This window comes from Hoplias malabaricus, chromosome 3 (assembly GCF_029633855.1).
Source record: "Hoplias malabaricus isolate fHopMal1 chromosome 3, fHopMal1.hap1, whole genome shotgun sequence".
NCBI lineage: Eukaryota > Metazoa > Chordata > Actinopteri > Characiformes > Erythrinidae > Hoplias > Hoplias malabaricus.
This window is the reverse complement of record NC_089802.1, coordinates 34,552,016-34,574,995: the sequence shown is the minus strand read 5'-3', so window position 1 is coordinate 34,574,995 and position 22,980 is coordinate 34,552,016. Positions and strand designations below refer to the sequence as shown.

The 22,980-nt window shown below is 39.4% G+C and overlaps 1 protein-coding gene across 1 annotated transcript; it reads right to left on the bottom strand.

The window, feature by feature from the left end:
- Window positions 1–45: 45 nt before the first annotated feature.
- Window positions 46–21,900, bottom strand: fam13c (family with sequence similarity 13 member C). Its single transcript, XM_066665554.1, has 10 exons — window positions 21,726–21,900; window positions 13,178–13,367; window positions 11,243–11,384; window positions 8,577–8,658; window positions 7,645–7,847; window positions 7,466–7,549; window positions 7,027–7,122; window positions 6,130–6,320; window positions 3,035–3,136; window positions 46–2,599 (listed from the first exon to the last, which is right to left on the bottom strand). The coding sequence occupies exons 1-10, from the start codon at window positions 21,898–21,900 to the stop codon at window positions 2,476–2,478; spliced, it is 1,389 nt and encodes a 462-aa protein (XP_066521651.1). The 3' UTR covers window positions 46–2,475.
- Window positions 21,901–22,980: the final 1,080 nt, after the last annotated feature.

Below are 22,980 nucleotides of genomic sequence, written 5' to 3'. Positions count from 1 at the left end.
TAGCTGAGTCCCAATCGTGTACTTAAAACAAATTCTAACTAATGCTTGAGCATATAGTATAGTGTCAAATTTGAGTGTACTAAAAACTCCACCGTGCATAATTAGACCCAGTAGATTTTGAAGTGTAATAATGTTGGACACTTGTCCCACAATCCAACAGGAAAGGGGCGGGCTTCTCAAATGTGCACTTCAAAAACTATGAAACTAATACTACTACAGGGTGGCGTTACAGGCAGTGTTGTTGTCACACAGCTCTAAGGACCTGGGGTTGTGGGTTCGAGACCAGCTCCGGGTGACTGACTGTGCGGAAATTGGTGTGTTCTTCCCATGTCTGCGTGGGTTTCTTCTGGGTGCTCCCACGGTCCAAAATAAACACATCAATAGGTGGATTAGCTCCTCAAAAGGTGTCCATAGGTGTGAGTTTGTGAGTGAATGTGTGAGTGTGTTGCCCTATGATGGACTGGTGCCCCTTCCAGGTTGTGGTCCTGCCTTGCGCCCAGTGTGGCCCTGAACTGGATTAGTAGTTACAGACAATGAATAAATACTACAACACGCAGACAGTGCACTAAATATTAGACGAAGCTTATAATGATTATAAACTCTTATTTTATGACATACACTGTGCACTACCAAGTGTAGAAGGAGATATCTGAGTTTCAAACTTGAAAAAAGTGACACAGCATTGCAGCTGCAGCTTGGTATGACGTATATTATATTATGGCGTATAAGAAACTATGTAGTATTTTAATATTTTGTGCACTAACCTATCAAACTAACACTTTTAAGGTAAATACATGCTGTATAGTATTAGTGTGTTGTACACAATTGTGACGTAGCCCATGTTTTGCTTGTGAATCACTCGTGCCCACTATCCCTCGTGCTTTATCTTCCAAATTTCAATCAAGCTATTAAAGTAAAGTGAGCCATTCTATATACAATTATAGCATATATTCTAGCAAGCTTGATCTGATCATATCTGACTAAAAAAATAATATATTTAGCAGCATGTGCTGTAAATAAAATCTAATAAAATATTCTACTCATGTTCATCATATCCTGAAATTTTCGTTTCACTGCTCAGCACTTTCTTAACATTTTAAAATAATGTTTTGAATGAGACACCTTTGTTGGAAGTTGTCCATTCACAATTCTGTTTTTGTTGAATGTGAATGTAAGTCTCAATGGAGGATTCATGTCCAATAGGAGGTATCAGCAAAGAATAAATTCTTAAATTGCACCTTTAATGGAACAGCTATTAAGGTGGTATCACCCCAAAACAGAGTGATGCCAGGTGGGCGAGGACATGTTAAAAACAGTATTGAATGGGTTGGACCCTACAAAAGGGGACAATTTTCTTTATGATAGAGCCATAGCACAACTCTTTCCTATATTTTGAAAAAAAAAAAAAAACAGTTAATTAAACACCTGCTTTTTTCTATGATCTTACACCTTCTTTCCACAGAAAAAAATTATTCTTGTGCCACAGTCATTCCACTTACTTTCCTTCTGAACACAGATCCAATTAATATCGTTCCTGTTCAGATAGATCCCTACTAATATCACTGTTCATTTCAGGGAGCTATTAAGTTTGCATATGATTGTAATTCTAAGTGCTCTGGGTCAAATATATTCCACATTAAGCATTAGGAAATGGGCCTTAATGCCCCAAAGGACAGCCTCATTGTCATTAAAAGACACAAACTTCGATCAGAATTGAGAAGAAATTGCATATTGATCATTCAGGCTTTGGTTGTCAAAAGAACGTAATCTCTTTCCATCAAAAAACACTGTAAAGTGCCATATTTCATAAGCATAGCGTCAATAAAAGTTATTATTTTTTGTTTTTGTTTTTCTTCAAAATAAACACAATCTGTACTGGTATCCTCTGAAGTTGGAATGAAAGTATCAGAACAATACAGAACAGACACCTGTATTTACATTACACATGGTATGTCATGCAATAGCCATGTACAGGCTTTTCTCTTCAGTTCACATGGAGCCCTAGCTTGGGGAAAATATAAAATAGAATAGATGTTAAAGTGCTTTGTAGTGTTATTATGGCACGAGCATGTCAAATGTAAAAAAACAAAAATACATGTTTTGGTCCAAACATCTGGGTCTGTACTGAAAGGCAAACAGGGATATAGAAATATTATATATATATGTATAAACGTGTGTATACACAGTCGTATGCAAAAGTTTAGACACTTCACCAAGTTACATTACAGGGAACACACTGTTTGCTGAATTTGACATATTGGGGGAAAAAAGTCTAAAAAAATATGTGCAAAAGTTATGGCACCTTCCATATCTGAGGTTCTTTTCTCCCAATGAATTTAAAAGCAAAAATTGTGCACTACTGTTTGCAATTTGTTCCCTGTATCATGATATTTTCACAGAAAGTCAGCAGATTGTGTCCTTTGAGTAGAGGTGTCCAGACTTTTGCACACAACTCTGTACATACATGTGCACCTCTCAATTTGTCTTTGTGGTTTCCTGTTTGCTAAGCAGAACCTCCAGTAATCGTAGTTTGGCTTTGAGGCTTTTGTACTCCTGGTATTCCTCTGCCATCGGGATCCGGTCATCCTTTTGTGGAGTCCTTATGTGAATTAAAAGAGAGAAAAAAAGGGAGGGAAGATTAATAACGACCTCGTAAGCCCAAATGAGCAGTGAGATTAACCCTTGTGTTGCCTTATCAAAATAGTTTTGTACTTGGGTGGATATCAGCTAAAGAGAAATGTATTTTATTTTCTGCTATACCTTTGAAAATACTGTGTACAGAATCACTGTATTTTTGGTTCTTTGAGGGTTGTATTTTGTTCTCTTATATTTGCTCACTGTCTCCTTGTCCTTTTCATTTGTGTATTGCAGACTAGGTGTGGATTAAGCTAAACGTAACCTAAACTCCTTGTGGATATCCACAGTTTATTTTTATTTTTGCATATTCAAAAAAAAAACACCAAACATAACACGAGTGTTCATTAAAGTGTGTTAATGCCACTGCACTGTCTTTCTCCAGTATGTTGCTACCTACCTGCCCATCTGCCTGAAAAACTGCTCCTCAAACTCTCTAATGGCTTTCCTCCTCCTCTTCTTCTCCACTCTAGTCTCTCGCAAGCACTCCAGCAGCTCAGCCCTGAAATCCATTCAGCACCATTTAGATTCACACCACCATTATCAGTAACAATTATCTACAATGAGTCCAGCTCGTATTATAATCAGCCCTCGCACTTGCCCCTGAAAGTTATACTGGGTTTTAACAATGAGCAGAGATTCTTAACTTACATTTACATTAGTTGTAGATGCAGATAAAAACAGACTAAGCCCAAAATGAAATACAGACTTAGCTTTAAAGTATTAATGAATTGGCAAGAATTAAACAAATGGAAACAGGAACTATCATTTCTTTAAAAAAGTAAGGTCTTAATGAGGCATTTTACAGTAAGAAGATTAATATCAATATTACATCAAGACTGACAGTTTCTTACTCATTTTCAAGCTAGTCTGTGGTTAATGTAAGTCCAAATATAATACATCTAGCTCCAAACATGAGTCCACACATGACTCTGATGTACAGAAATATCTTGGTCGTCTTGTTTCTATGAACATTGTGTTGTTGAAATTAATGTCTGGAAAATATGGTTTCTGAGATATAGTGTTACATAATGTGACATAGTGATATTTGTAAACATGAAAACCAGTATGAGAAAAAAATCTTTATAATATTATTTATGAGTTCAGTAAGCTTTGATGGTTTAGGCATAAAGTTCGCTCAATGCTCATTGGTGACTATAATCTTTCTTTATTTATCAGCTACTTCAGCCTTATAGCTCCTATTGCAAGGCAGAAAATCTGGTCAGTGACATTCTGAGGAAAAATGTATGTTTGAAAAGAAGTAATGGTTCGGAACATTTTTATTTAACAGAGGATGGTGATTTTCTAAAATGAAAACAGGCTGGCTAAGTTGCTTCCCTAAATTGCTGTTAAAACACAAGCCATTATATATTGTGAACTTGAGCAGATATTAAAGGTTAGTTACATTTTTTCCCCCAGCCCTTTTACTTTAGAACTTTGATCCAGAATCTGAGCTCAAATATAAAACAAAGCATTTATTTTTATTTTAATGTCACTGGCTAAGAAATATATTTTACTTTTACGGTCAACTCCTCATGTTCCACTTTGGTACTTCCTCTGGAACAACAGACTTATAATTTGCAACAGAAATGCATCAATTTTGGCTGATATGGCAGACATCACAAAGAAAAGTCATAAGCTATACATTTCTGTGCTTATACATTTTTTAATATGTATTTTCAACTCCCATACTGTCATATACAATGGTAATTAAGAGCTTGTTTGTCTTATTTGAAACTGTGTACAAACCGGATTCCAAAAAAGTTGGGACACTAAACAAATTGTGAATAAAAACTGAATGCAATGATGTGGAGATGGCAAATGTCAATATTTTATTCGTAATAGAACATAGATGACAGATCAAAAGTTTAATCTGAGTAAATGTAACATTTTAAAGGAAAAATATGTTGATTCAAAATTTCACAGTGTCAATAAATCCCAAAAAAGTTGGGACAAGTAGCAATAAGTGGCTGGAAAAAGGAAATTGAGCATATAACGAACAGCTGGAAGACCAATTAACACTAATTAGGTCAATTGACAACATGATTGGGTATAAAAAGAGCTTCTCAGAGTGTCAGTGTCTCTCTGAAGCCAAGATGGTAAGAGGATCACCAATTCCACCATTGTTGCGCAGAAAAGTAGTGCAGCGATACCAGAATGGTGTTACCCAGCGTAAAATAGCAAAGACTTTTAAGTTATTATCATCAACCGTGCATAACATCATCAAAAGATTCAGAGAATCTGGAACAATTGCTGTGCGTAAGGGTCAAGGCCGTAAAACTGACTGGATGCTCGTGATCTCCGAGCCCTTAAACGTCACTGCACCTCAAACAGGAATGCCACTGTCAAGGAAATAACAGAATGGGCTCAGGAATACTTCCAGAAAGCATTGTCAGTGAACACAATCCACCGTGCCATTCGCTGTTGCCAGCTGAAACTCTACAGTGCAAAGAGGAAGCCATTTCTAAGCAAGCTCCACAAGCTCAGACGTTTGCACTGGGCCAGGGGTCTTTTAAAATGGAGTGTGGCAAAATGGAAGACTGTTCTGTGGTCAGATGAGTCACGATTTGAAGTTCTTTATGGAACACTAGGGCGCCATGTCATCCGGACCAGAGAGGACAAGGAATAACCCAAGTTGTTATCAACACTCCGTTCAGAAGCCTGCATCACTGATGGTATGGGGTTGCATGAGTGCTTGTGGCATGGGCAGCTTGCATGTCTGGAAAGGCACCATTAATGCAGAGAACTATGCTCAGGTTCTAGAACAACATATGCTCCCATCTAGACGTCATCTCTTTCAGGGAAGACCCTGCGTTTTTCAACAAGATGATGCCAGACCACATTCTGCAGCAATCACAACATCATGGCTACGTAGGGGAAGGATCCGGGTACTGAAATGGCAGCCTGCAGTCCAGATCTTTCACCTATAGAGAACATTTGGTGCATCATAAAGAGGAAGGTGCGACAAAGAAGGCCCAAGACGATTGAACAGTTAGAGGCCTGTATTAGACATGAATGGGAGAGCATTCCTATTTCTAAACTTGAGAAACTGGAACTCCTCTGTCCCCAGACGTCTGAGTGTTGTAAGAAGAAGGGGGGATGCCACATAGTGGTAAAAAATGGCCTTGTCCCAACTTTTTTGGGATTTGTTGACGCCATGAAATTTTGAAACAACATATTTTTCCCTTAAAATGATATTCTCTCAGTTTAAACGTTTGATCCGTGATTTGTGTTCTATTCTGAATAAAATATTAGATGTTGGCACCTCCACATCATTGCATTCAGTTTTTATTCACAATTTGTGTAGTGTCCCAACTTTTTTGGAATCTGATTTGTACATGAATTTATTTGCTAACAATATATAAATTATTAAAATAAATAAATAAATTAAAAAAAAAAAAAAAAAAAAAAAACACAAGCAATTAATCCAATGTGAGCCTCATGTGCTGTTGTGTTAGTGACTAAGTACTGATTAGGGTAAACATGAGGGTATACCTGGAAGCTGCATGCAGGTTGGACATGGTGATTCCTGGCTGACGCACTGCTTTCATTTCATCGAGTGGTGAGACAAAAGCCGGGTCAGTATCCTCTTCGTCCTCATCCTCGTCCATCGACTCTGGTGTAGGTTGCCTTGGGACTGGAGGTGTCTGCTGCACATAGTCTTCATCGGATCCTTCTTCTTCCTCCTTAAACCAGACAGAGAACCCAAACAAAATTAAGAGCAGGCCAGTGGAGCTATTGAAACAGGACTGACTTTGACTTAGCTAAGATGCTAAGCACTGATAAGTTTCACGTTTCTGTTGTCTTAACTCTTGACTTCTTTGGCAGCACTTACATATTCATCCAAATATATACATTTAGTTAGACAATTTTTGACACAAAATAGTTCATACATGCTACGAGCAAAGCAGTCAATATTTGTGGTAGCTAAGGTGTTAACGCAGGGGTGGGCTATCTTATCCGCAAAGGGCTGGTGTTCCAACCAACAAGGAGGTCACATTATCAGTTGTTTTACTGAGACCAACTAATTAAATGAGTGTGCTCTGCCCTGAATGGCTAAAATCCAGCAGCCACATCTAGCATCTTTAGCATCTTTCAAGCATAAATTAGCAAGTGAAATAACTACAAATCTCATAAATGTTCTAATAATCTAATATTTCTCATTATGGGATTGTTTTGAGAGTGTTTTCGTATTATTCAACCTATTTCTAGATATTTGTTGCTTGTTGTAAGTCAGTTTTACAGCTTGTGAGTTTACAGTTTACTCAAGTTTATTCATATTTATTTAAACTGTTTTATTACATTGGCAGATCATGTTGATTAATATTGTAATATAGTTTTATAATCATTTCAGTTGTTAGAGCATTGTAATAGTGCACAGACCATACTTACTATGGTGGTTATTGTAGGAGTCGCACACAGCATGTGCTTGACCATCTGGTATCGGTCATACAGTGGCTTCACCAGGTTTCTTTCCTGCTTAGTGCCCTGTAATAGCATATATACATCACCATAAATCAATGTATCTGTATAATCCAGCATGAGAATAATTGCTATATAGAAAATTAATATTTGGCTCTCTCTTATAGAGGGAATAAATGGGCCTTATACTACTGTCCTACTACTGATTTCCTTTTAACCATTTGAAACCATATGAAATTTTTTTTCATATAATTCCTGTACTTAGGTTTTCTTGCCACTTTCAAGCCATTTCACAAATAATGTACTGTGGTACTATCCTACCTGCTATACTGGTATTACCAGGGTTTCCAATCAAAACTAAAATCTCTACAGAAAACATAACAATTTCAAAAGTTTAACACACTCTTACAGGGCGTCCATGCAGACTCTCGAAATACAAAAGACATTTCTGCAGCGTGAGCTTCTCCAGGGCCATCTGCCTATGGGTCATCTCCTGAGAAGTGGAGAGGGCATGGTTAATAATCTCATATTTCCCCGATCCCACCGGTTTGGACAGCATGAGCAGAACTGAGCCACAGATGGCCTCACCTTCATGTTGTCTGGAAGGCCGAGAGCTTGGCGTTTCTCCCTCAGTCTCTTCAGCAGCAGGTCCACCGTCTCCTCCAGAGAGGGCTTGTGCTGTTGCTGCTGCTCTGTCGCCTCCTGGAGTCCACCCGAGTACCTGCACACATCGGTGAGCTCACCGTTCTCCTGGCATTGAGACTCCTCCACCGACTGCCTCAGCTTCAGATCTTAAAGTTGGACACGCAAAAGACGATGCTCTTTTTTTTTTTTTTTGTTGTAGAATACATTTAAACTCTAAATGGCTTTATGGCTCATACAGTCTTCTTCTCAGGATTTAGACTGAGACTAGCAAAACACTGTGCTAAGTCCACTGATGAAATAAGTGGGTGGACTACCAGCAGCTACCAATCTAGTTCATCCAACAATGGAAACAATCACAAGACCACAGCTTACCAGAATGTCTACCTTTTTTTTAGAACCAATACTTTTGCTTTTGATTTGTAACTTTGGTATTTTAACCCTTTTATGTAATTTCCCTTGAAACAACAGTGTTGTAACAAAATAAGGCCTTGTACAGAATCTTTAAACCAGGGGTAAAGACCTGTTTACTTTTGTTATGATTTTAAATAATCCCCATTTACTTTAATATGCTTGTCTTATGACCCTTGCTTTGCTTCCCTTGAGCTGAGGTTGCAATGCTCTTATTGGCAGATCAATGAAATCAAACAAGCGTTACTCCAGTGGGTTGTTCTTGTAGAATAAATGTTTAGGTAGGTTTGATATACCTAATAAACTGGCAATTCTATGAGGAATCATTAAGAAAATGATCTAGATGTGCTTTGAAATCGTTTGACATTTTAATGTCATTAACAAAAACACAAAAAAGGGCCCATCCTTGACAACCACAGTTACATACTTCTTTCAAAATGTGTCACTGTGCTTGTTTCAATGCTGACCTTTGAGCTGCTTGCGAGACCTGGCCAGTTCACTCATGAGCCTGAACATCTCTGGATTGGCTGATTTGTCATTGTGGGAAGGCTAAAGGAAAGAATAAAGAGTATTAAGATCCTAGCAAACATGCAACAATGAACATAATTCAGAATCAATGAAAATTTTCAGTAGAATTTCTCACTTTTATAGATATTGTTTAGAGGGATTATACAATATTGCTCTAACAAAAGGAAGAGGAGAGTGAAAGGTGGAAAAAGAAGTTTCCAAACTGGAATTTAAATCATTTTTAAAAGATATAAATAGGGATTAACAACAACAGCAAGACCTGATATATGGAGGATCAAAACTGCCAAAACTAAAAATAAATATAGTTAATTAATGACTCAATAAAATGAATTTCCGCCATAATAATGATAATAAATATAAAAATTAATTTTAAAAACAGAGAAAATAATACATAAAACCTTACATAAATTAAAATGTCAGTTTATCTGAACGTGTATTTAGTTTACTTTCTCGCTCTCCTGACTAATTTATTTATTTTTTTAAATATATTTTTTTATTTTTTAATAAATAATTGTATTATTTATTCCTATTCCTATTTATTTTTTGCGTTCATTTATTTCCCTATTTTTTCCCCTTTTTTCCGTGCTCTTGTATGATAATAAGGGGGCTGTCCATCAATGATTCTTATTGCTTGATCAATGGCCAATGCCGTAGATCAGGGGTTCTTCAAACTACGGCCAGCAGGTCACATGGGGCCCCACATACTGCTTTTATCTGAACAGCCCCTTTAACTACAGTAGCATTCAGCGACTTCTATATTGTCCCATGCAATCATTCTGGATGACAATTACAATACATGATCTGTCATTGTCTAGTCCCACCTCCGAAACTCACACCGTTTCTGCCTAACGTGCGAGAGGCTGTAAAAAAGTTTGAGGACCCCTGCTGTAGATCAACGGTACATGTCTTGATCCATTTATGGTATTTGGTGGTTATAGTAATTAAGGACCTTAATATAGCACAACTCGATGGAACACTGGGACTTACTGTGTGCAGGAGAGACATCTCTCCCCCTACAGTCACTCTGCTCCCAGAAATGGAGCTGCGGGAGACACCTCTCTTTCTATGCAGCTCCTCTGCTCCAGGGATGGAGCTGTGGGAGACACTGCTCTCCCTACGCTGAACCTCTGCTCCCAGAAACGGAGCAGCGGGAGACACAGCTCCCTCTGTGCGGTCCTCTGCTGCCAGAGATGGAGCAGCACAGTCAGTCCGCACGGCAGTTCACACAGATCAAAATGAGCAGTGAATGTGCAAAAAGTGCTGCCAAATGTATTCCTTTTTTTCTGTACTCCTGAACTGATATCACGTAATTGATTAAGACATTCAGCTTTATTCAGACAATCAACACAGGTATATGAATGTATGACATTGGACCGAAGCCGTAATTGGACCCATGAAATGGCGTGGCATCACACTAAACAAACGGTTATTTACAGAGGTCCAATTCTCTGAGGCTACCTCTCTGAGCAGGTCCAACAACCCTCGCTCCCACAATTGTGCTCTTGGACACTTACATTAGATTAAAATATTAGAATAAACTCCTCTGTTCTGGACTTAACTGCTAAGCTTAAACATGAAAAACATGCCCCCTCCATTAGCATATATTGAGAAGGAAATAAATTAATTAATTAATTAATAATACAGGAATTAATAAAAATAGAAAAATAATATATATTACAGAATAATACAGAAATAAATATATTGAGAAATAAATAAATGCTCAAAATTAAAATATATACATAAATATACAATTTATTTATTCATTTGTTTTTGGCTTTATGTCCCATATAAAGTCTTTTTTTATTTCAGCATTTATTTTCATTTCATTGTTTTTATATTATTCATTTTTTTTCTTCCACTTTAATTAATTAATTAATTTATTTATTTTTAAATGTAGGCAGGTTTGGTCCTCCATACTATATTTTTAATAAATAAATAATTATTATAATTATATAATATATTTAATTATAATTATATATTTAAATATATAATTATTAAATAATTATACATAGTTAATTTAAAAAGAAAACAAAATACAAAAAAAAACCCACAAATTTTAAAAATTTACAAATCAGACCAAGAAGCCACTCCAGAGTCCCAACCTCAACTTCATGGAATATTTTTGGGATTACTTGGATTCAGAAATGCAGTCAACTTTTTAAACTGAACTTCAGTGGTGTGAAAATAAAAATCAATATTTTAAATATGTTTTTTCAATTTTTTAAATATTACTTTAAAAGAAACATAAGCCAGCATTGGAGAGCTTAGGAACACTAGATTGAATTATTTTATTTTTTAATTTAACTGATGCACTGATATTATGGTACCTATGTTTTCTGTGGTTGCAGTAACTACGTTAATCAGCAGAGGGAGCAATAAGACAATGACAGAAAGAAGTCTTGTATTTGGGATGATATTGTGGACGACTATCATTAAAGTTAAATTTTATGGCATGTCTCCGGAATCTAAAACTGCAAAATAAACGTCTGCACTGTCCAGGATTTTTGTGCTCTGTTTGAGTCGTTAATGTATCACACAGGTCAAGTGTATATAAATGTGTTACAAAAAAAACCAGCTACAAATGCTAACAACAAACTATATTAACCTTGTAGTTCATCTCTTGCTCAAAGCGCTCTTCAAATTTGCGTATTTTCCTCTTGAGGGTTTGGATGTGTTTGGTGAGTAGTGGGATGGACGGACAATCTTTAGCATCTTCAGCAGTCACAGACCTGACCACAGCCCGGGGCCTGATAAAGAGAGAAAGATTGCATATTGTCACTGTGCAAAGAAATTTCCAAAATATTAAACCTCCAAAAGAGGACCGGGGTCCAAACTTACAACCCCAGGACCCTGGAGCTGTGTGACTTTTACGCTACCTGCTGCGCCACTGTGCCGCCCAGTATCTTTATAGGAGTTAAAGTTAATATTTCTTAACTTTCAATGGAAGTTGTGTAAAAAAGTATTTTATTCCAAGTCATTTTGTAGCATTTTTTTGGTCCATTCATCATAACATTTTAACAAAATGTGAAGGGCAGCTGCCATGTTTAAATGATGGTTTAGGCCAAAAGCCAAAGTGAAATTCCATTGTAGCACATTAAATAGACATGTACTTCATGAGATGAATGCAAACATAGGCAGAATTTAAACATTTCAAATGCTATTTTACTATGTATCTATGTCATGTTTCTGTCCATTTATAACTCTTAGTATTTTGAAGCTTGTTGTAGATTAGCATGCAGGTTAGCTTTGGCTGTTGTTTCACATGGCTAAATTGCTAGCTAACTTCTGAGCTTGCATAACCCAGTCTGTCTTTCTTTTGAATATTAAGATTTGATAAAATATTAGCATGAGGATGGGAATTGTTGTTCTGGGTTTTGTTTGACCTAGCTGAGCTAACTTTTAGCTTGCACTTAGCGCAATGATTCTTAGTGGTCCTGGTCGGCCACTTCACTGCACATATTAGAGATTCCCCTTTTCCCAACATACATGATGCAACTATATAACAATGATGAAGTAATTAACAGGTGAAGTTTGTGTGATGGAGTGAGGAAAGGCCCAGCAGTACTAGGATTGAGGACCACAGACTTAGCGTAACATTATTACGTGACTCAGTAGTTTGTATTAATAATCTAAAATGCAGCCTACCTAAGAGCTATCTATGTAGGAAATAAGCAATAAGGCAGCTCATTAGTTTGAGACGTAGCCATCAGGATATGGGCATATGCAGCACAATAAATCAGTCTGTGGCTCAAAGCTGTAAGACAGGTCAGCTAATGGAGGAACTCATGTCAGTGACCATAAAAAAGATTGGTCTACTTTAAAGTGGGTCACAAGGTATGACAGTGTGTGTGGGTGTGTGTGTGTGTGTGTGTGTGTGTGTGTGTGTGCGCAGAAGTGTGTGCTTGAGAGGATTCTAGGTCAGTATTACAGTTTTTGTTGTTGTTTTTATGTCTCAGATGCTAATATAGGCTTCTGACACAGACAAAGAAATGCACAAATTACAAGCTCAAAAGAACAATTATCTTACATTAATTTACATTTTACCTTTATATTTAGAATTGCACAAAGCTTAAAGTTTAAATAAAAATGGCAAGTATTTTATTTTATTTTATTTAGAACCTGAGGCATTAGAGCACTTCCAGAGTCTGTGTTCAGTGATGAGATGGAAATCCAGATCTATGCTGTTTGTGCTGTTCATTCCAGATAATTTTTAAAGTTCTATTCTCTTTATTAGAGCTGTTTGAAATGGCCTAATGTTTGTGAATTATCCGTTACTTCCATGATTTTAACCCTAGATCTAGGTGGGAGCCTGGCTAATGTGAATTCTGCGCTGAAAATTGATCCACAGCCCAAATCCTATCTCATCATTATTGGTCTCTTTCCAATTATGGACAGGATCCAATGAACTGCATTAAACGACTACAGACATTTAAAAAATTAAACTGCAAAGTTGTTTCTGATAATATCCAATATTAGTACAATGGGTATTTCAGTGTGTGTGTGTGTGTGTGTGTGTGTGTGTGACAGATTGTATACATACATTATAATGTGCTGAGAGCACGGAGGTGATGGTGCACTCTCAGGGTCTGTGTTGAATCTCTGGCTGAGGCTGAGGCTGGCACAGCGGGGTGATGGCAGGGGACTGTTCCCGTCTGTGATGGAGTAGATGAGTCGACTGGGGCCAGGACTCTGCTGGGGCTCAATGAAGTCACTGTCAATCTGCCTGGGGTCTGCATATAAAAAACATACATTCACATCAACATTTATGGCACCTGGCATACTCTTGTCCAGAGTGTCCACCAATCGTGTAAATCAGGTCACAAATAAGGGTTAATTCAGTGTTTTTACATGGGTGTAAATACCTTTCCCAACAGATCCTAATATCGTGTTCTCATAATGGGAAAGTGAGCCCAAGCTGGCACCTGAACCCCAGTATGTCATGCATAAGTCAAGTTCAAAGGAAACACATGAAAAAAACAACAAACAAACCTTTTTCAATGCACTAGCCTGTCAACCCACAAATTCTGAAATAACCCAGTTGATGTAATTGTGGCCTGGCTAAATCAGAAAACATGGGATAAAGTGAGCCTTTCTGATTTTTCTCTGCTACTTTTGTAGGCGTGTAGAAATATTAGAATTGTCCTGCCTCCTTCTCTAAGTTTCTCCAGTCACAACAATGTACGTGCTTATTTGGGAAAACTCAAAAACTATTTTTAACAGAGCAAAACAGACACCAAGCAAAGAGTAATAAATGTACTGGTTAAATATGGAGAAAATGAGAACAGAGAGCTAAGATAACTGAGCAAAAATGGCTAAAAAATACATTTCCTGCTCTTCGCTCCTCACTCCTAGGTTGAACTGAGCTGTGGCAATTCACTTTTAAAGGAACAGGCACCATTCTGAACAAGGCTGTTTAGAGAGTTGGAGAAAGCTGCTGTGTTGTTTGGTCCTTGTGGTATTTTGACCAAAAGCATGTCACAGACGTTTCATTAAGACCCCAGAACTGTGTTCACTTGTGATAAAGGGATATATATTCCCTTTAATAAGATTCAGGCACCACATTGAGCCTTTTCAGCAATCGCAGTTCTCCATTCACAATACAAGAGCTTGTGTGAAAACCTGGCATGTGCCATCGCAGTTCCAAAAATACAGTTTCTCACATCAGTTTCTCTGCCTCTGACTCTGTAGAGGAGTTCAAACCAGCTAGCCTGAGTTTATTTGCTACAGAAGCATAGGCAGAGGTAGGCGTAGCATCACGGGCATCATTGGGTGGGTCTATGTGGCCACACGAGTGATGACAAGAACTGAACTTTGAGTGAGTATTTTTTGTAAGATACGTGTAAAAAATTTTGTTTATTCATTCACATTCATTCACTGTCTGTAACCGCTTATCCAATTCAGGGTTGCGGTGGGTCCAGAGCCATCCCGGGGTCACTGGGCGCAAGGCAGGAACACACCCTCAATGGGGGGCTGTCCTTCGCAGGACGACACACACACACACACACCTATGGAGACTTTTGAGTCGCCAATCCACCTACCGTGTGTTTTTTGGACCCTGGGAGGAAACCGGAGCACCCTGAGGAAACCCACGCAGACACAGGGAGAACACACCAAACTCCTCACAGACAGTCACCCGGAAGAAACCCACACAGACACAGGGAGAACACACCACACTCCTCACAGACAGTCACCCGGAGGAAACCCACGCAGACACAGGGAGAACACACCACACTCCTCACAGACAGTCACCCGGAAGAAACCCACACAGACACAGGGAGAACACACCACACTCCTCACAGACAGTCACCCGGAGGAAACCCACGCAGACACAGGGAGAACACACCACACTCCTCACAGACAGTCACCCGGAGGAAACCCACGCAGACAAAGGGAGAACACACCACACTCCTCACAGACAGTCACCCGGAGGAAACCCACGCAGACACAGGGAGAACACACCACACTCCTCACAGACAGTCACCCGGAGGAAACCCACGCAGACACAGGGAGAACACACCAAACTCCTCACAGACATTCACCTGGAGGAAACCCACGCAGAGACAGGGAGAACACACCAAAGTCCTCACAGACAGTCACCCGGAGGAAACCCATGCAGACACAGGGAGAACACACCAAACTCCTCACAGACAATCACCTGGAGCAGGGCTCGAACTCACAACCTCCTGGAGTTGTGTTATTTTGTTTATCCATCCATCCATTATCTGTAACCGCTTATCCAATTTAGGGTCGCAGGGGGTCCAGAGACTACCTGGAATCATTGGGCGCAAGGCGGGAATACACCCTGGAGGGGACGCCAGGGCAACACACAGGGCAACACACACACACACACATTCACTCACACACTTACACCTACGGACACTTTCGAGTCGCCAATCCACCTGTAACGTGTGTTTTTGGACTGTGAGAGGAAACCAGAGCACCCGGAGGAAACCCACGCGGACACGGGGAGAACACACCAACTCCTCAAAGACAATGAATTCCAACTTTTTTTTTTTACATTTTATGCATTGTGAAGGTTTTTACATTTTAGGCTTGCATTTATAAACTGCTTTGTCCAATGTTGTTTTCAGGTTGTTATGGAAATTGCCTCACGTCCATTCTGCAGTACATTCTGGTCAAGTTCTGCTTCCAAAGCGGACATCAGTGTTGACTAGTTCTCTCACCCCTCTGAGGGTGCATTTCACACGCCTCACTTCAGTTCATATTCTGAAACAAGGTAGGAATATTATTGCTTTTAAAGTGGAAAAATTAATTGACAGGCCACCTGTGGCAAATATGTTGAAGAAATATTCCATTAACATTGTTACTGAGTGGTTAAGCCTGTGTAGTGATACAGAGTGCTTTTACTGCATATAGCCTGTAGCAATTTGCAATGCTGCTTCTTAACAGTGTTACTAACAGAACAAATGTAACATTAGTTTAAGGTTCCTTATATCTAAACTATCATTAAGTACAAGCATCGTATGTTATTACATCTGGGTTGAAAGTTACTATAAATATTCAAGTATTTCTATATAAATGTTTTAATATTGGCTGTGCATGTTATGAGCTTATGAAATGTGGCAGTCTCCTACAAATAGTTCCAACTTTCATTTCTGATGTTTCCCAACAGCATTACAGAGCAATGTCCTGAAACACGGTTCCTCAACACTGTAACAGCTATAGCACTATCCAATAATCAACATTCCCAGGCTGAATGCTTTACTCTGTATCCTTTTAATCACATCCCACTGTGGTCAGGTTTCAAATGTAAACATTAGCCAAGAAACCCATTACAAATCTGCAACAGGTCAGTACTGGACTTATAGTGTAACCTCAGCTATAAGAGCAAATGAAATGACCAGATGGGATTAGTTCTGGTGGATGTGGAATAGGGCTGGTTTGGTTTGTAATAATACAGTCATCATTTTAATACGATTTCAAAAGGTCAATATAGTGATATTCTAACAGTTTACCTAATGACATCATGCAATTAGCCATAATATGGCATACGTTCTTTACATGAGTCATTTAGGCACAGTGAAGTACGGTGGAAAGTGGCTCCAAATTATTGAAATTACATTTGTAGTAAAATAAAACCTTTTAATAAATTAAACCATTGAATACTTTTAATATATATTCATTCATTCATTGTCTGTAACCCTTATCCAGTTCAGGGTCGCGGTGGGTCCAGAGCCTACCTCGAATCATTGGGCGCAAGGCGGGAATACACCCTGGAGGGGGCGCCAGTCCTTCACAGGGCGACACACACATTCACTCACACACTCACACCTACGGACACTTTTGAGTCGCCAATCCACCTACCAACGTGTGTTTTTGGACTGTGGGAGGAAACCCACAGAGACACAGAGAGAACACACCACACTCCTCACAGACAGTCACCCAGAGGAAACCTACGCAGACACAGGGAGAACACACCATACTCCTCACAGACAGTCACCCGGAGAAAACCCACGCAGACACAGGGAGAGCACACCACACTCCTCACAGACAGTCACAGACTCGAACCCACAACCTCCAGGTCCCTGGATCTGTGTGACTGTGAAACTACCTGCTGCACCACCATGCCGCTTAATATATATTACATATATTTAATAATAATATAACATTTATTTTTTGTTGCAATGGTATGTTCTTGAAATAAATACAAGTCCTTTTCATTGTTTCATCATATCGCCAAAGATACCGTTATTGTGAAAATACCCTAAAATATTGTGATAGTATTTAAGGGCCATATCGCCCACCCCTAATGTGGAACGGTGGAGAATAAAAACTGCCTGGTGAGGGGAACACACACACTGATCAACCATATTATGACCACCTCCTTGTTTCTGCACTCCTTCTACATACTCTCAGACCTACAGACCATATAGGAGCACTATATAATGTAGAACTACAATGTGCTCCTGTATGGTCCGTGGAGCTTAGAGAATGAATGGGTGTACGCTGATATACACTCCCCAGCACATCCAAATACAGATGCTTGTCATCAGAGACTTTGACCTCGCCTGCCACTGCTAGATAAACAAAACCTCCATGACATTGGTTTATGTTCTACAAATAGAAGAGTGTTGAAAAGAGGAGGGGAGAAGCATGCAGGAACATTGTCAAGCAGTCTGCAAAATTATATATATATATATGCAGTAGATTAATAGGTGATAAACAAAAACAAGCAGACTGCAAATGTGCTACTGAGCAAAACTTAGAGACCACCATTCATGTACTTAATTAACAGTCAAAACAGCTATTAAAAAGTAGGGTAAATGATTTGTTTGTTATATTTCCTGAAATACTCTTTACATCTTCATAGCAATCATAAAATAAATGCTCTAAGGACATGAAGTAAATTAGTCTCCAATATAGGTCACAGGACTTTAAAAAAAACACTATCCAATCCTTACATTCGGACCGATCCAAATGACTATGGCTTACCGGCCTGTGTAATAATCATTCTCAGAGCCCACACATCCCTCACACATCCTGATCACACTGGACGCTGCACACTGCACACATGTGGGGAGACTCCAAACAAAGTGGCTGGGGGAAGATGGGTGCAAAAAAAGGACGCAAGAAGGAAAAGGGTGCCAGGATTGTATTTGCTTTTTTCCTGGCTTGTGCAGTATGTAAAATATGCTCCCTAGTCTCTACATGTATTCTGTGCCTATTGCCAGTTATAAAATGAATAGTACTACATGCCAACAGCACACTTAATGTTAGACAGGGAAGCTTAAGGCCCAAAAATAAGGATTTTATTATCTGACAACAAAGCACATTTTGACCTACATTTGGCACTACATAGGGTGGAGGAAGATTCAACACTTGTGAAAGCTACAGTTTAGAGTCCACAGGGATTTGATGGCAAAGCCTGCCTTATATATATATATATATATATATATATATATAAAATTACCTAATCTGGTGTTAAGTTCTCATTTTGCATCAGGAAAAATGCCACTAAATATATTAATAATATTAAATGTTCAGTCTGCGCACCTATTGTTTTTTGGAGATTTGCTTACAGTTTTTAAAAGACTTATGCAGATATTCCACACCAGCAAAGCTCAGTCTGAGAAGTTGCTTCTCACAATTCAAGTTACCCCCAAACACATTCAGTGATGTCAAGGCCTCATTTATAAAACTCTGCATAGAATCTGGAGTGAAGGTGTGCATGCGCACAAAGCCAGTATATATCGTACACCCAAAAAACCTCAGATTTCTAAGGCCATGCTTACGCACACCTGAACGCTGTTTACTCTTATTAAATCACAAACATGCGCAGGTGAACCAGCCTCATGTTCCACCTCTGCAACACCCACACAGGTAATATAAATGGTCAATGCAAATAACCTTGTGAATATTTAAATATGGGCTTCTCTGTTCATTTTCACGTGAGAGAGTGGAGACAATGGAGGACTGAATGAAAAAAAGAGAAACTTTAGAGACTGTGCGGTAGAAGTTATTGTTTCAGAGGTCGAGCCATTACAAACAAACGCATGTTAGTTGAGGCCGTAGCAGTAAACAGTGTTAAATCGGCTCATTAACCAGTCTACATCGTCCACACTAAGAATCTTCATGATCTCTGAAAACATGTTGTCACCTTATCTGCCAGTTAGCTAGGTTTTAGTAGTGCCCAAAAAAACATTATTATCAGCCTCTTGCCTATTTAAATAGACCTGTGATTCTGTGCAAGTTAAAGCTGTTTAGGCTTGTAATTATCTGCAACTATTACCAGCCCATAACGATTTACTGTCTATTTATCACATAGTTTATCTATCCATTATCTGTAAGCACTTATCCAATTCAGGGTCGCGGTGGGTCAAGAGCCCACCTGGAATCATTGGACGTGAGGCAGGAATATACCCTGGAGGGGGCGCCAGTCCTTCACAGAGCACACATAGTTTATTTTATAATAATAATAATAATAATAATAATGAACAGAGCACTTTTCAAAACAGAGTTTAAAAAGCGCTTCAAATGAATTTATTACAGTGAGATAAAACAAAATAGATAAAATTATTTAAATGAAAAATTCTGAATAAAATACAGTGAATTAAAACAAGCTAGAATACTACAAATAAAGTAGAATGAAATACAGCAAGCAATAACTTTCATTATTTTTTTATATTCTGCATTTTATAAAGTTATTTTAAACAAGTGGGTGTTAGTCTTCCTTAATTCTTCTTTAATCTTCATTTTTTTTAATCTTCATGTGTAATAGACAGATACGTTTGAGGATGGTTTGCACATTTACTTGCAACTCTCTATTTTACCACGATGTCACCCATTTGCGCTCTCTCCGCAAAGACTTATGGATACACCTGGATCAAACCTTGCTTAAATATACGCTCATTTGGACGCAAAGTATTTCTTTATAATTCACAGTTTATGTGTTGTTTACATATGCACATTTCAGACCCGTTTTTGGGCGTACGCCCCCTTTATAAATGAGACCTCCATCGTTCTGAGAACACCAGCTGATGTTTGATCCATACAGGGTCAGACCCAAAGCAAGCCACTCACTGTGAAAGGAAGGACATGAAAACTTGTGGATTTGTTCAGATATGAGGCAAGAGTGGAGCCTGATTCTCTCCTCTGTTGCAAAGAATACTTAAGTATAAAATACTGTTTATCTGATGTCTTATGGGGACAATTTGGAGTGACTCCAGGTCATGTGCAGCTTCATTTTCTCTTTATCTTTTATGTACCTGTATCATTTTTGGAATTCCAGCTGGGAACTTTTTTAAAGGAACATGCACAATATCCTGACAAATAGCCTTGTACTTAATAGCTGTTTTGACAGGGAACTAAATAAAGACAATATTGTATTGATGTCAAAATACTATCTGGGAAAATTACACAGACAAATTGAACAATAGCAATATTTGGAAACACCCCACAAAGGCAGGAATACAAACTTGCGAGCGTGACTGACTGAGAGAGAGAGAGAGAGAGAGAGAGAGAGAGAGAGAGAGAGAGAGAGAGAGAGAGAGAGAGAGACAGAAAGAGAGAGAGAGTCATGCTGCGAGGAGGTGTGGGCAGTCTGCATCTATGTCCAGCTCCCTGTGTTATTAATAGACGGCTGCGTGGTGCCAAAAAAGCACAGGCAAAACAAAAGCAAAGGCCTGCCCCTCCCACTCACCCTCCCATCCCAAACTAGCCTCAGTCGCTCAGACACGTCCCACAAACCTCATTCTCTGCTTCGTCACTCATTCACCTGCTCCAGCCAAATGATTCACTCATTTACATATGAATTGATGCACGCGATAGAGGTATGCATGCCTTTATCAGTTTAGAGAGAAAATCCCATGTATAAATCAATGCATAGCATTGGCAGCTGTGCACTGAGTCACTTAAATCAAATATGAATATGAATTAAAACACATGCTATAGTTATACATTCATTAATATAAATACATTATATATTTGTTTTTTGTCTGTGCATTTGTCATGCTGCCGATAAGAATATACATGTATTTATATACAGCTATATGAATTAATGTATGAAGTCATGCAAATTTTTTTTCAGTTCTTCACCATATGAATCTATGCACACTAGTTATGCATCCAGTTATACATTCAGTCCATGAAGAATAAATCTGTGCTTCAGACGTACATCACAGTCATATCAAAGAGTGCCAGATGAATCGATACATGCTCTACGCTCATGCATTCAGTCCCACTTGAATCAGGGCAGACATATGCTAATCATGCCATTGAAATCCATAAAGAATATCAGTGCTTAAGTACAACTGTGTCAAGTAATACGCAAGTCCCTATCCTATAAGAACCAAGCCATGCTTTCATTTATTCTTTCAGTCCCATTGGAATCAGAAGCATAAACTGACATCAGAAGTACGTCAAAAGTCACGTCGTTGATACCGGTAGGAATCAATGTGTCTGTGCACCAGTAGAAAGTCATGCATTCCTCCATTCATCCATCCATCCACCATTCATCCCTGGACTTCGACATGCACCCACGGAAATTAGTGTCAGCATGCGCTCATCTAGCCACCACGCCTTCCACCTGCTGGGAGTGCTCGCGCAGTGACTGACTGCGTGTACCTTACCTTGTGGGCTGATGTCCTCTCTCAAACTGGCGCGTGAGGGGGTCTGCTGGCTCTCCTCCTTAAATCCCAGGCCGGGGGGTGGACTGTCTTCAGGCGAGCGACCCAGAGGGGGGCTTGAGTCCTCCTCGAGAGCCTGCAGCTTCAGCAAGGAACCCTGCAGGCAGAAGCAGAACATGGCAGAAGACGAGAAGAGAGAGGGAAGGAGAGAGGGACAGAGAAGAGGAGAGGTGGGTGCTGCCTGCAAGATCAGCACCACCATGCGCGTGCGTCTGAAAGAAGTGTGCGCGCGCGCATTTGTAGCCTACGTGCGACGATCGCCTCGCTGCGGCAGCTCCATCCCTCGCATGGATTATTCATGCCACTCTTTGAGTGGTGGGAAAGGGAGAGATAGAGAGAGGGAGAGAGCGAGAGGAGGGGTGGGTATGGAAAGGGGGGTCTACAAGCGTCAGCAAAGCCCCGGAGTAGGCCGGCTCAATCTGGCTGGATGAAGGAGAGGGGCGGGGTGGAGAACACGCATGGAGAATAGAGGGAGGGAGAGATGGAAGGATGGGAAGGAGGGATGTGTGGGATAAAGAGGAATGGGGTGGGAGGGAGGGGGACCTTTCTCAGGTTTTTCCCGCATCCGGGGGCGTGGGGAAGGGGGAGGACTCTCGCTGAGTGCACTCTTACGTCATCATGCCCCTCCTCACATCCATTCATAAAACAGCGGAGGAGGCGGAGAGAGCAGTGCCTCTGACATTTGTTGGTCTTTGGGTCTGCTTTCTTCTCTTTTCTGAGATGCAGATGCAGCTAAACAACTCTCTCTCTCTCTCTCTCTCTCTCTCTCTCTGTCCCTGTTCTTAACAACAACAATAATACCATGGTAAAGAATAAACACATTCAATTCACAAAAATTCAGTTCATAACTCCACCACTGTCACTATCTATGTAGCTCTCTCTCTCTTTCTCTATTGCTATCTATCTTCCCCAACTTTGTGACCAAAACTGTGCCCTATTCACTATATAGTGCACTATTTTGGAGTTCTACCATATTGTATTAGTGTGGGAAAACATAGTAAACAATTTTCAGTGCACGCAAACAAGCCCACAATGCATTGCAAAATGTATACTACCGGATATTGGATACCCATCATCCACAGCATTGTTTGTTAAAAACTGGCATGAGGTAATATCTGCAATCATTCACTACCCTCCTTAATTCAGTTCCCTATAATAGTGCACTATATAGTGAGTAATGTAGGGAATAGTGAATAGG

Bases quoted from the DNA above. Each gene is read 5' to 3' on its own strand.
- fam13c (XM_066665554.1), bottom strand. From the start codon at position 21,900: ATGTTCTGCTTCTGCCTGCAGGGTTCCTTGCTGAAGCTGCAGGCTCTC. The intron at 7,848-8,576 runs GTCAGCATTGAA...TCCAACTTTAAG, and splicing joins GTCTCGCAAGCAGCTCAAAG to ATCTGAAGCTGAGGCAGTCG. The intron at 7,123-7,465 runs GTAAGAGTGTGT...ATGCTATTACAG, and splicing joins AGAGTCTGCATGGACGCCCT to GGCACTAAGCAGGAAAGAAA.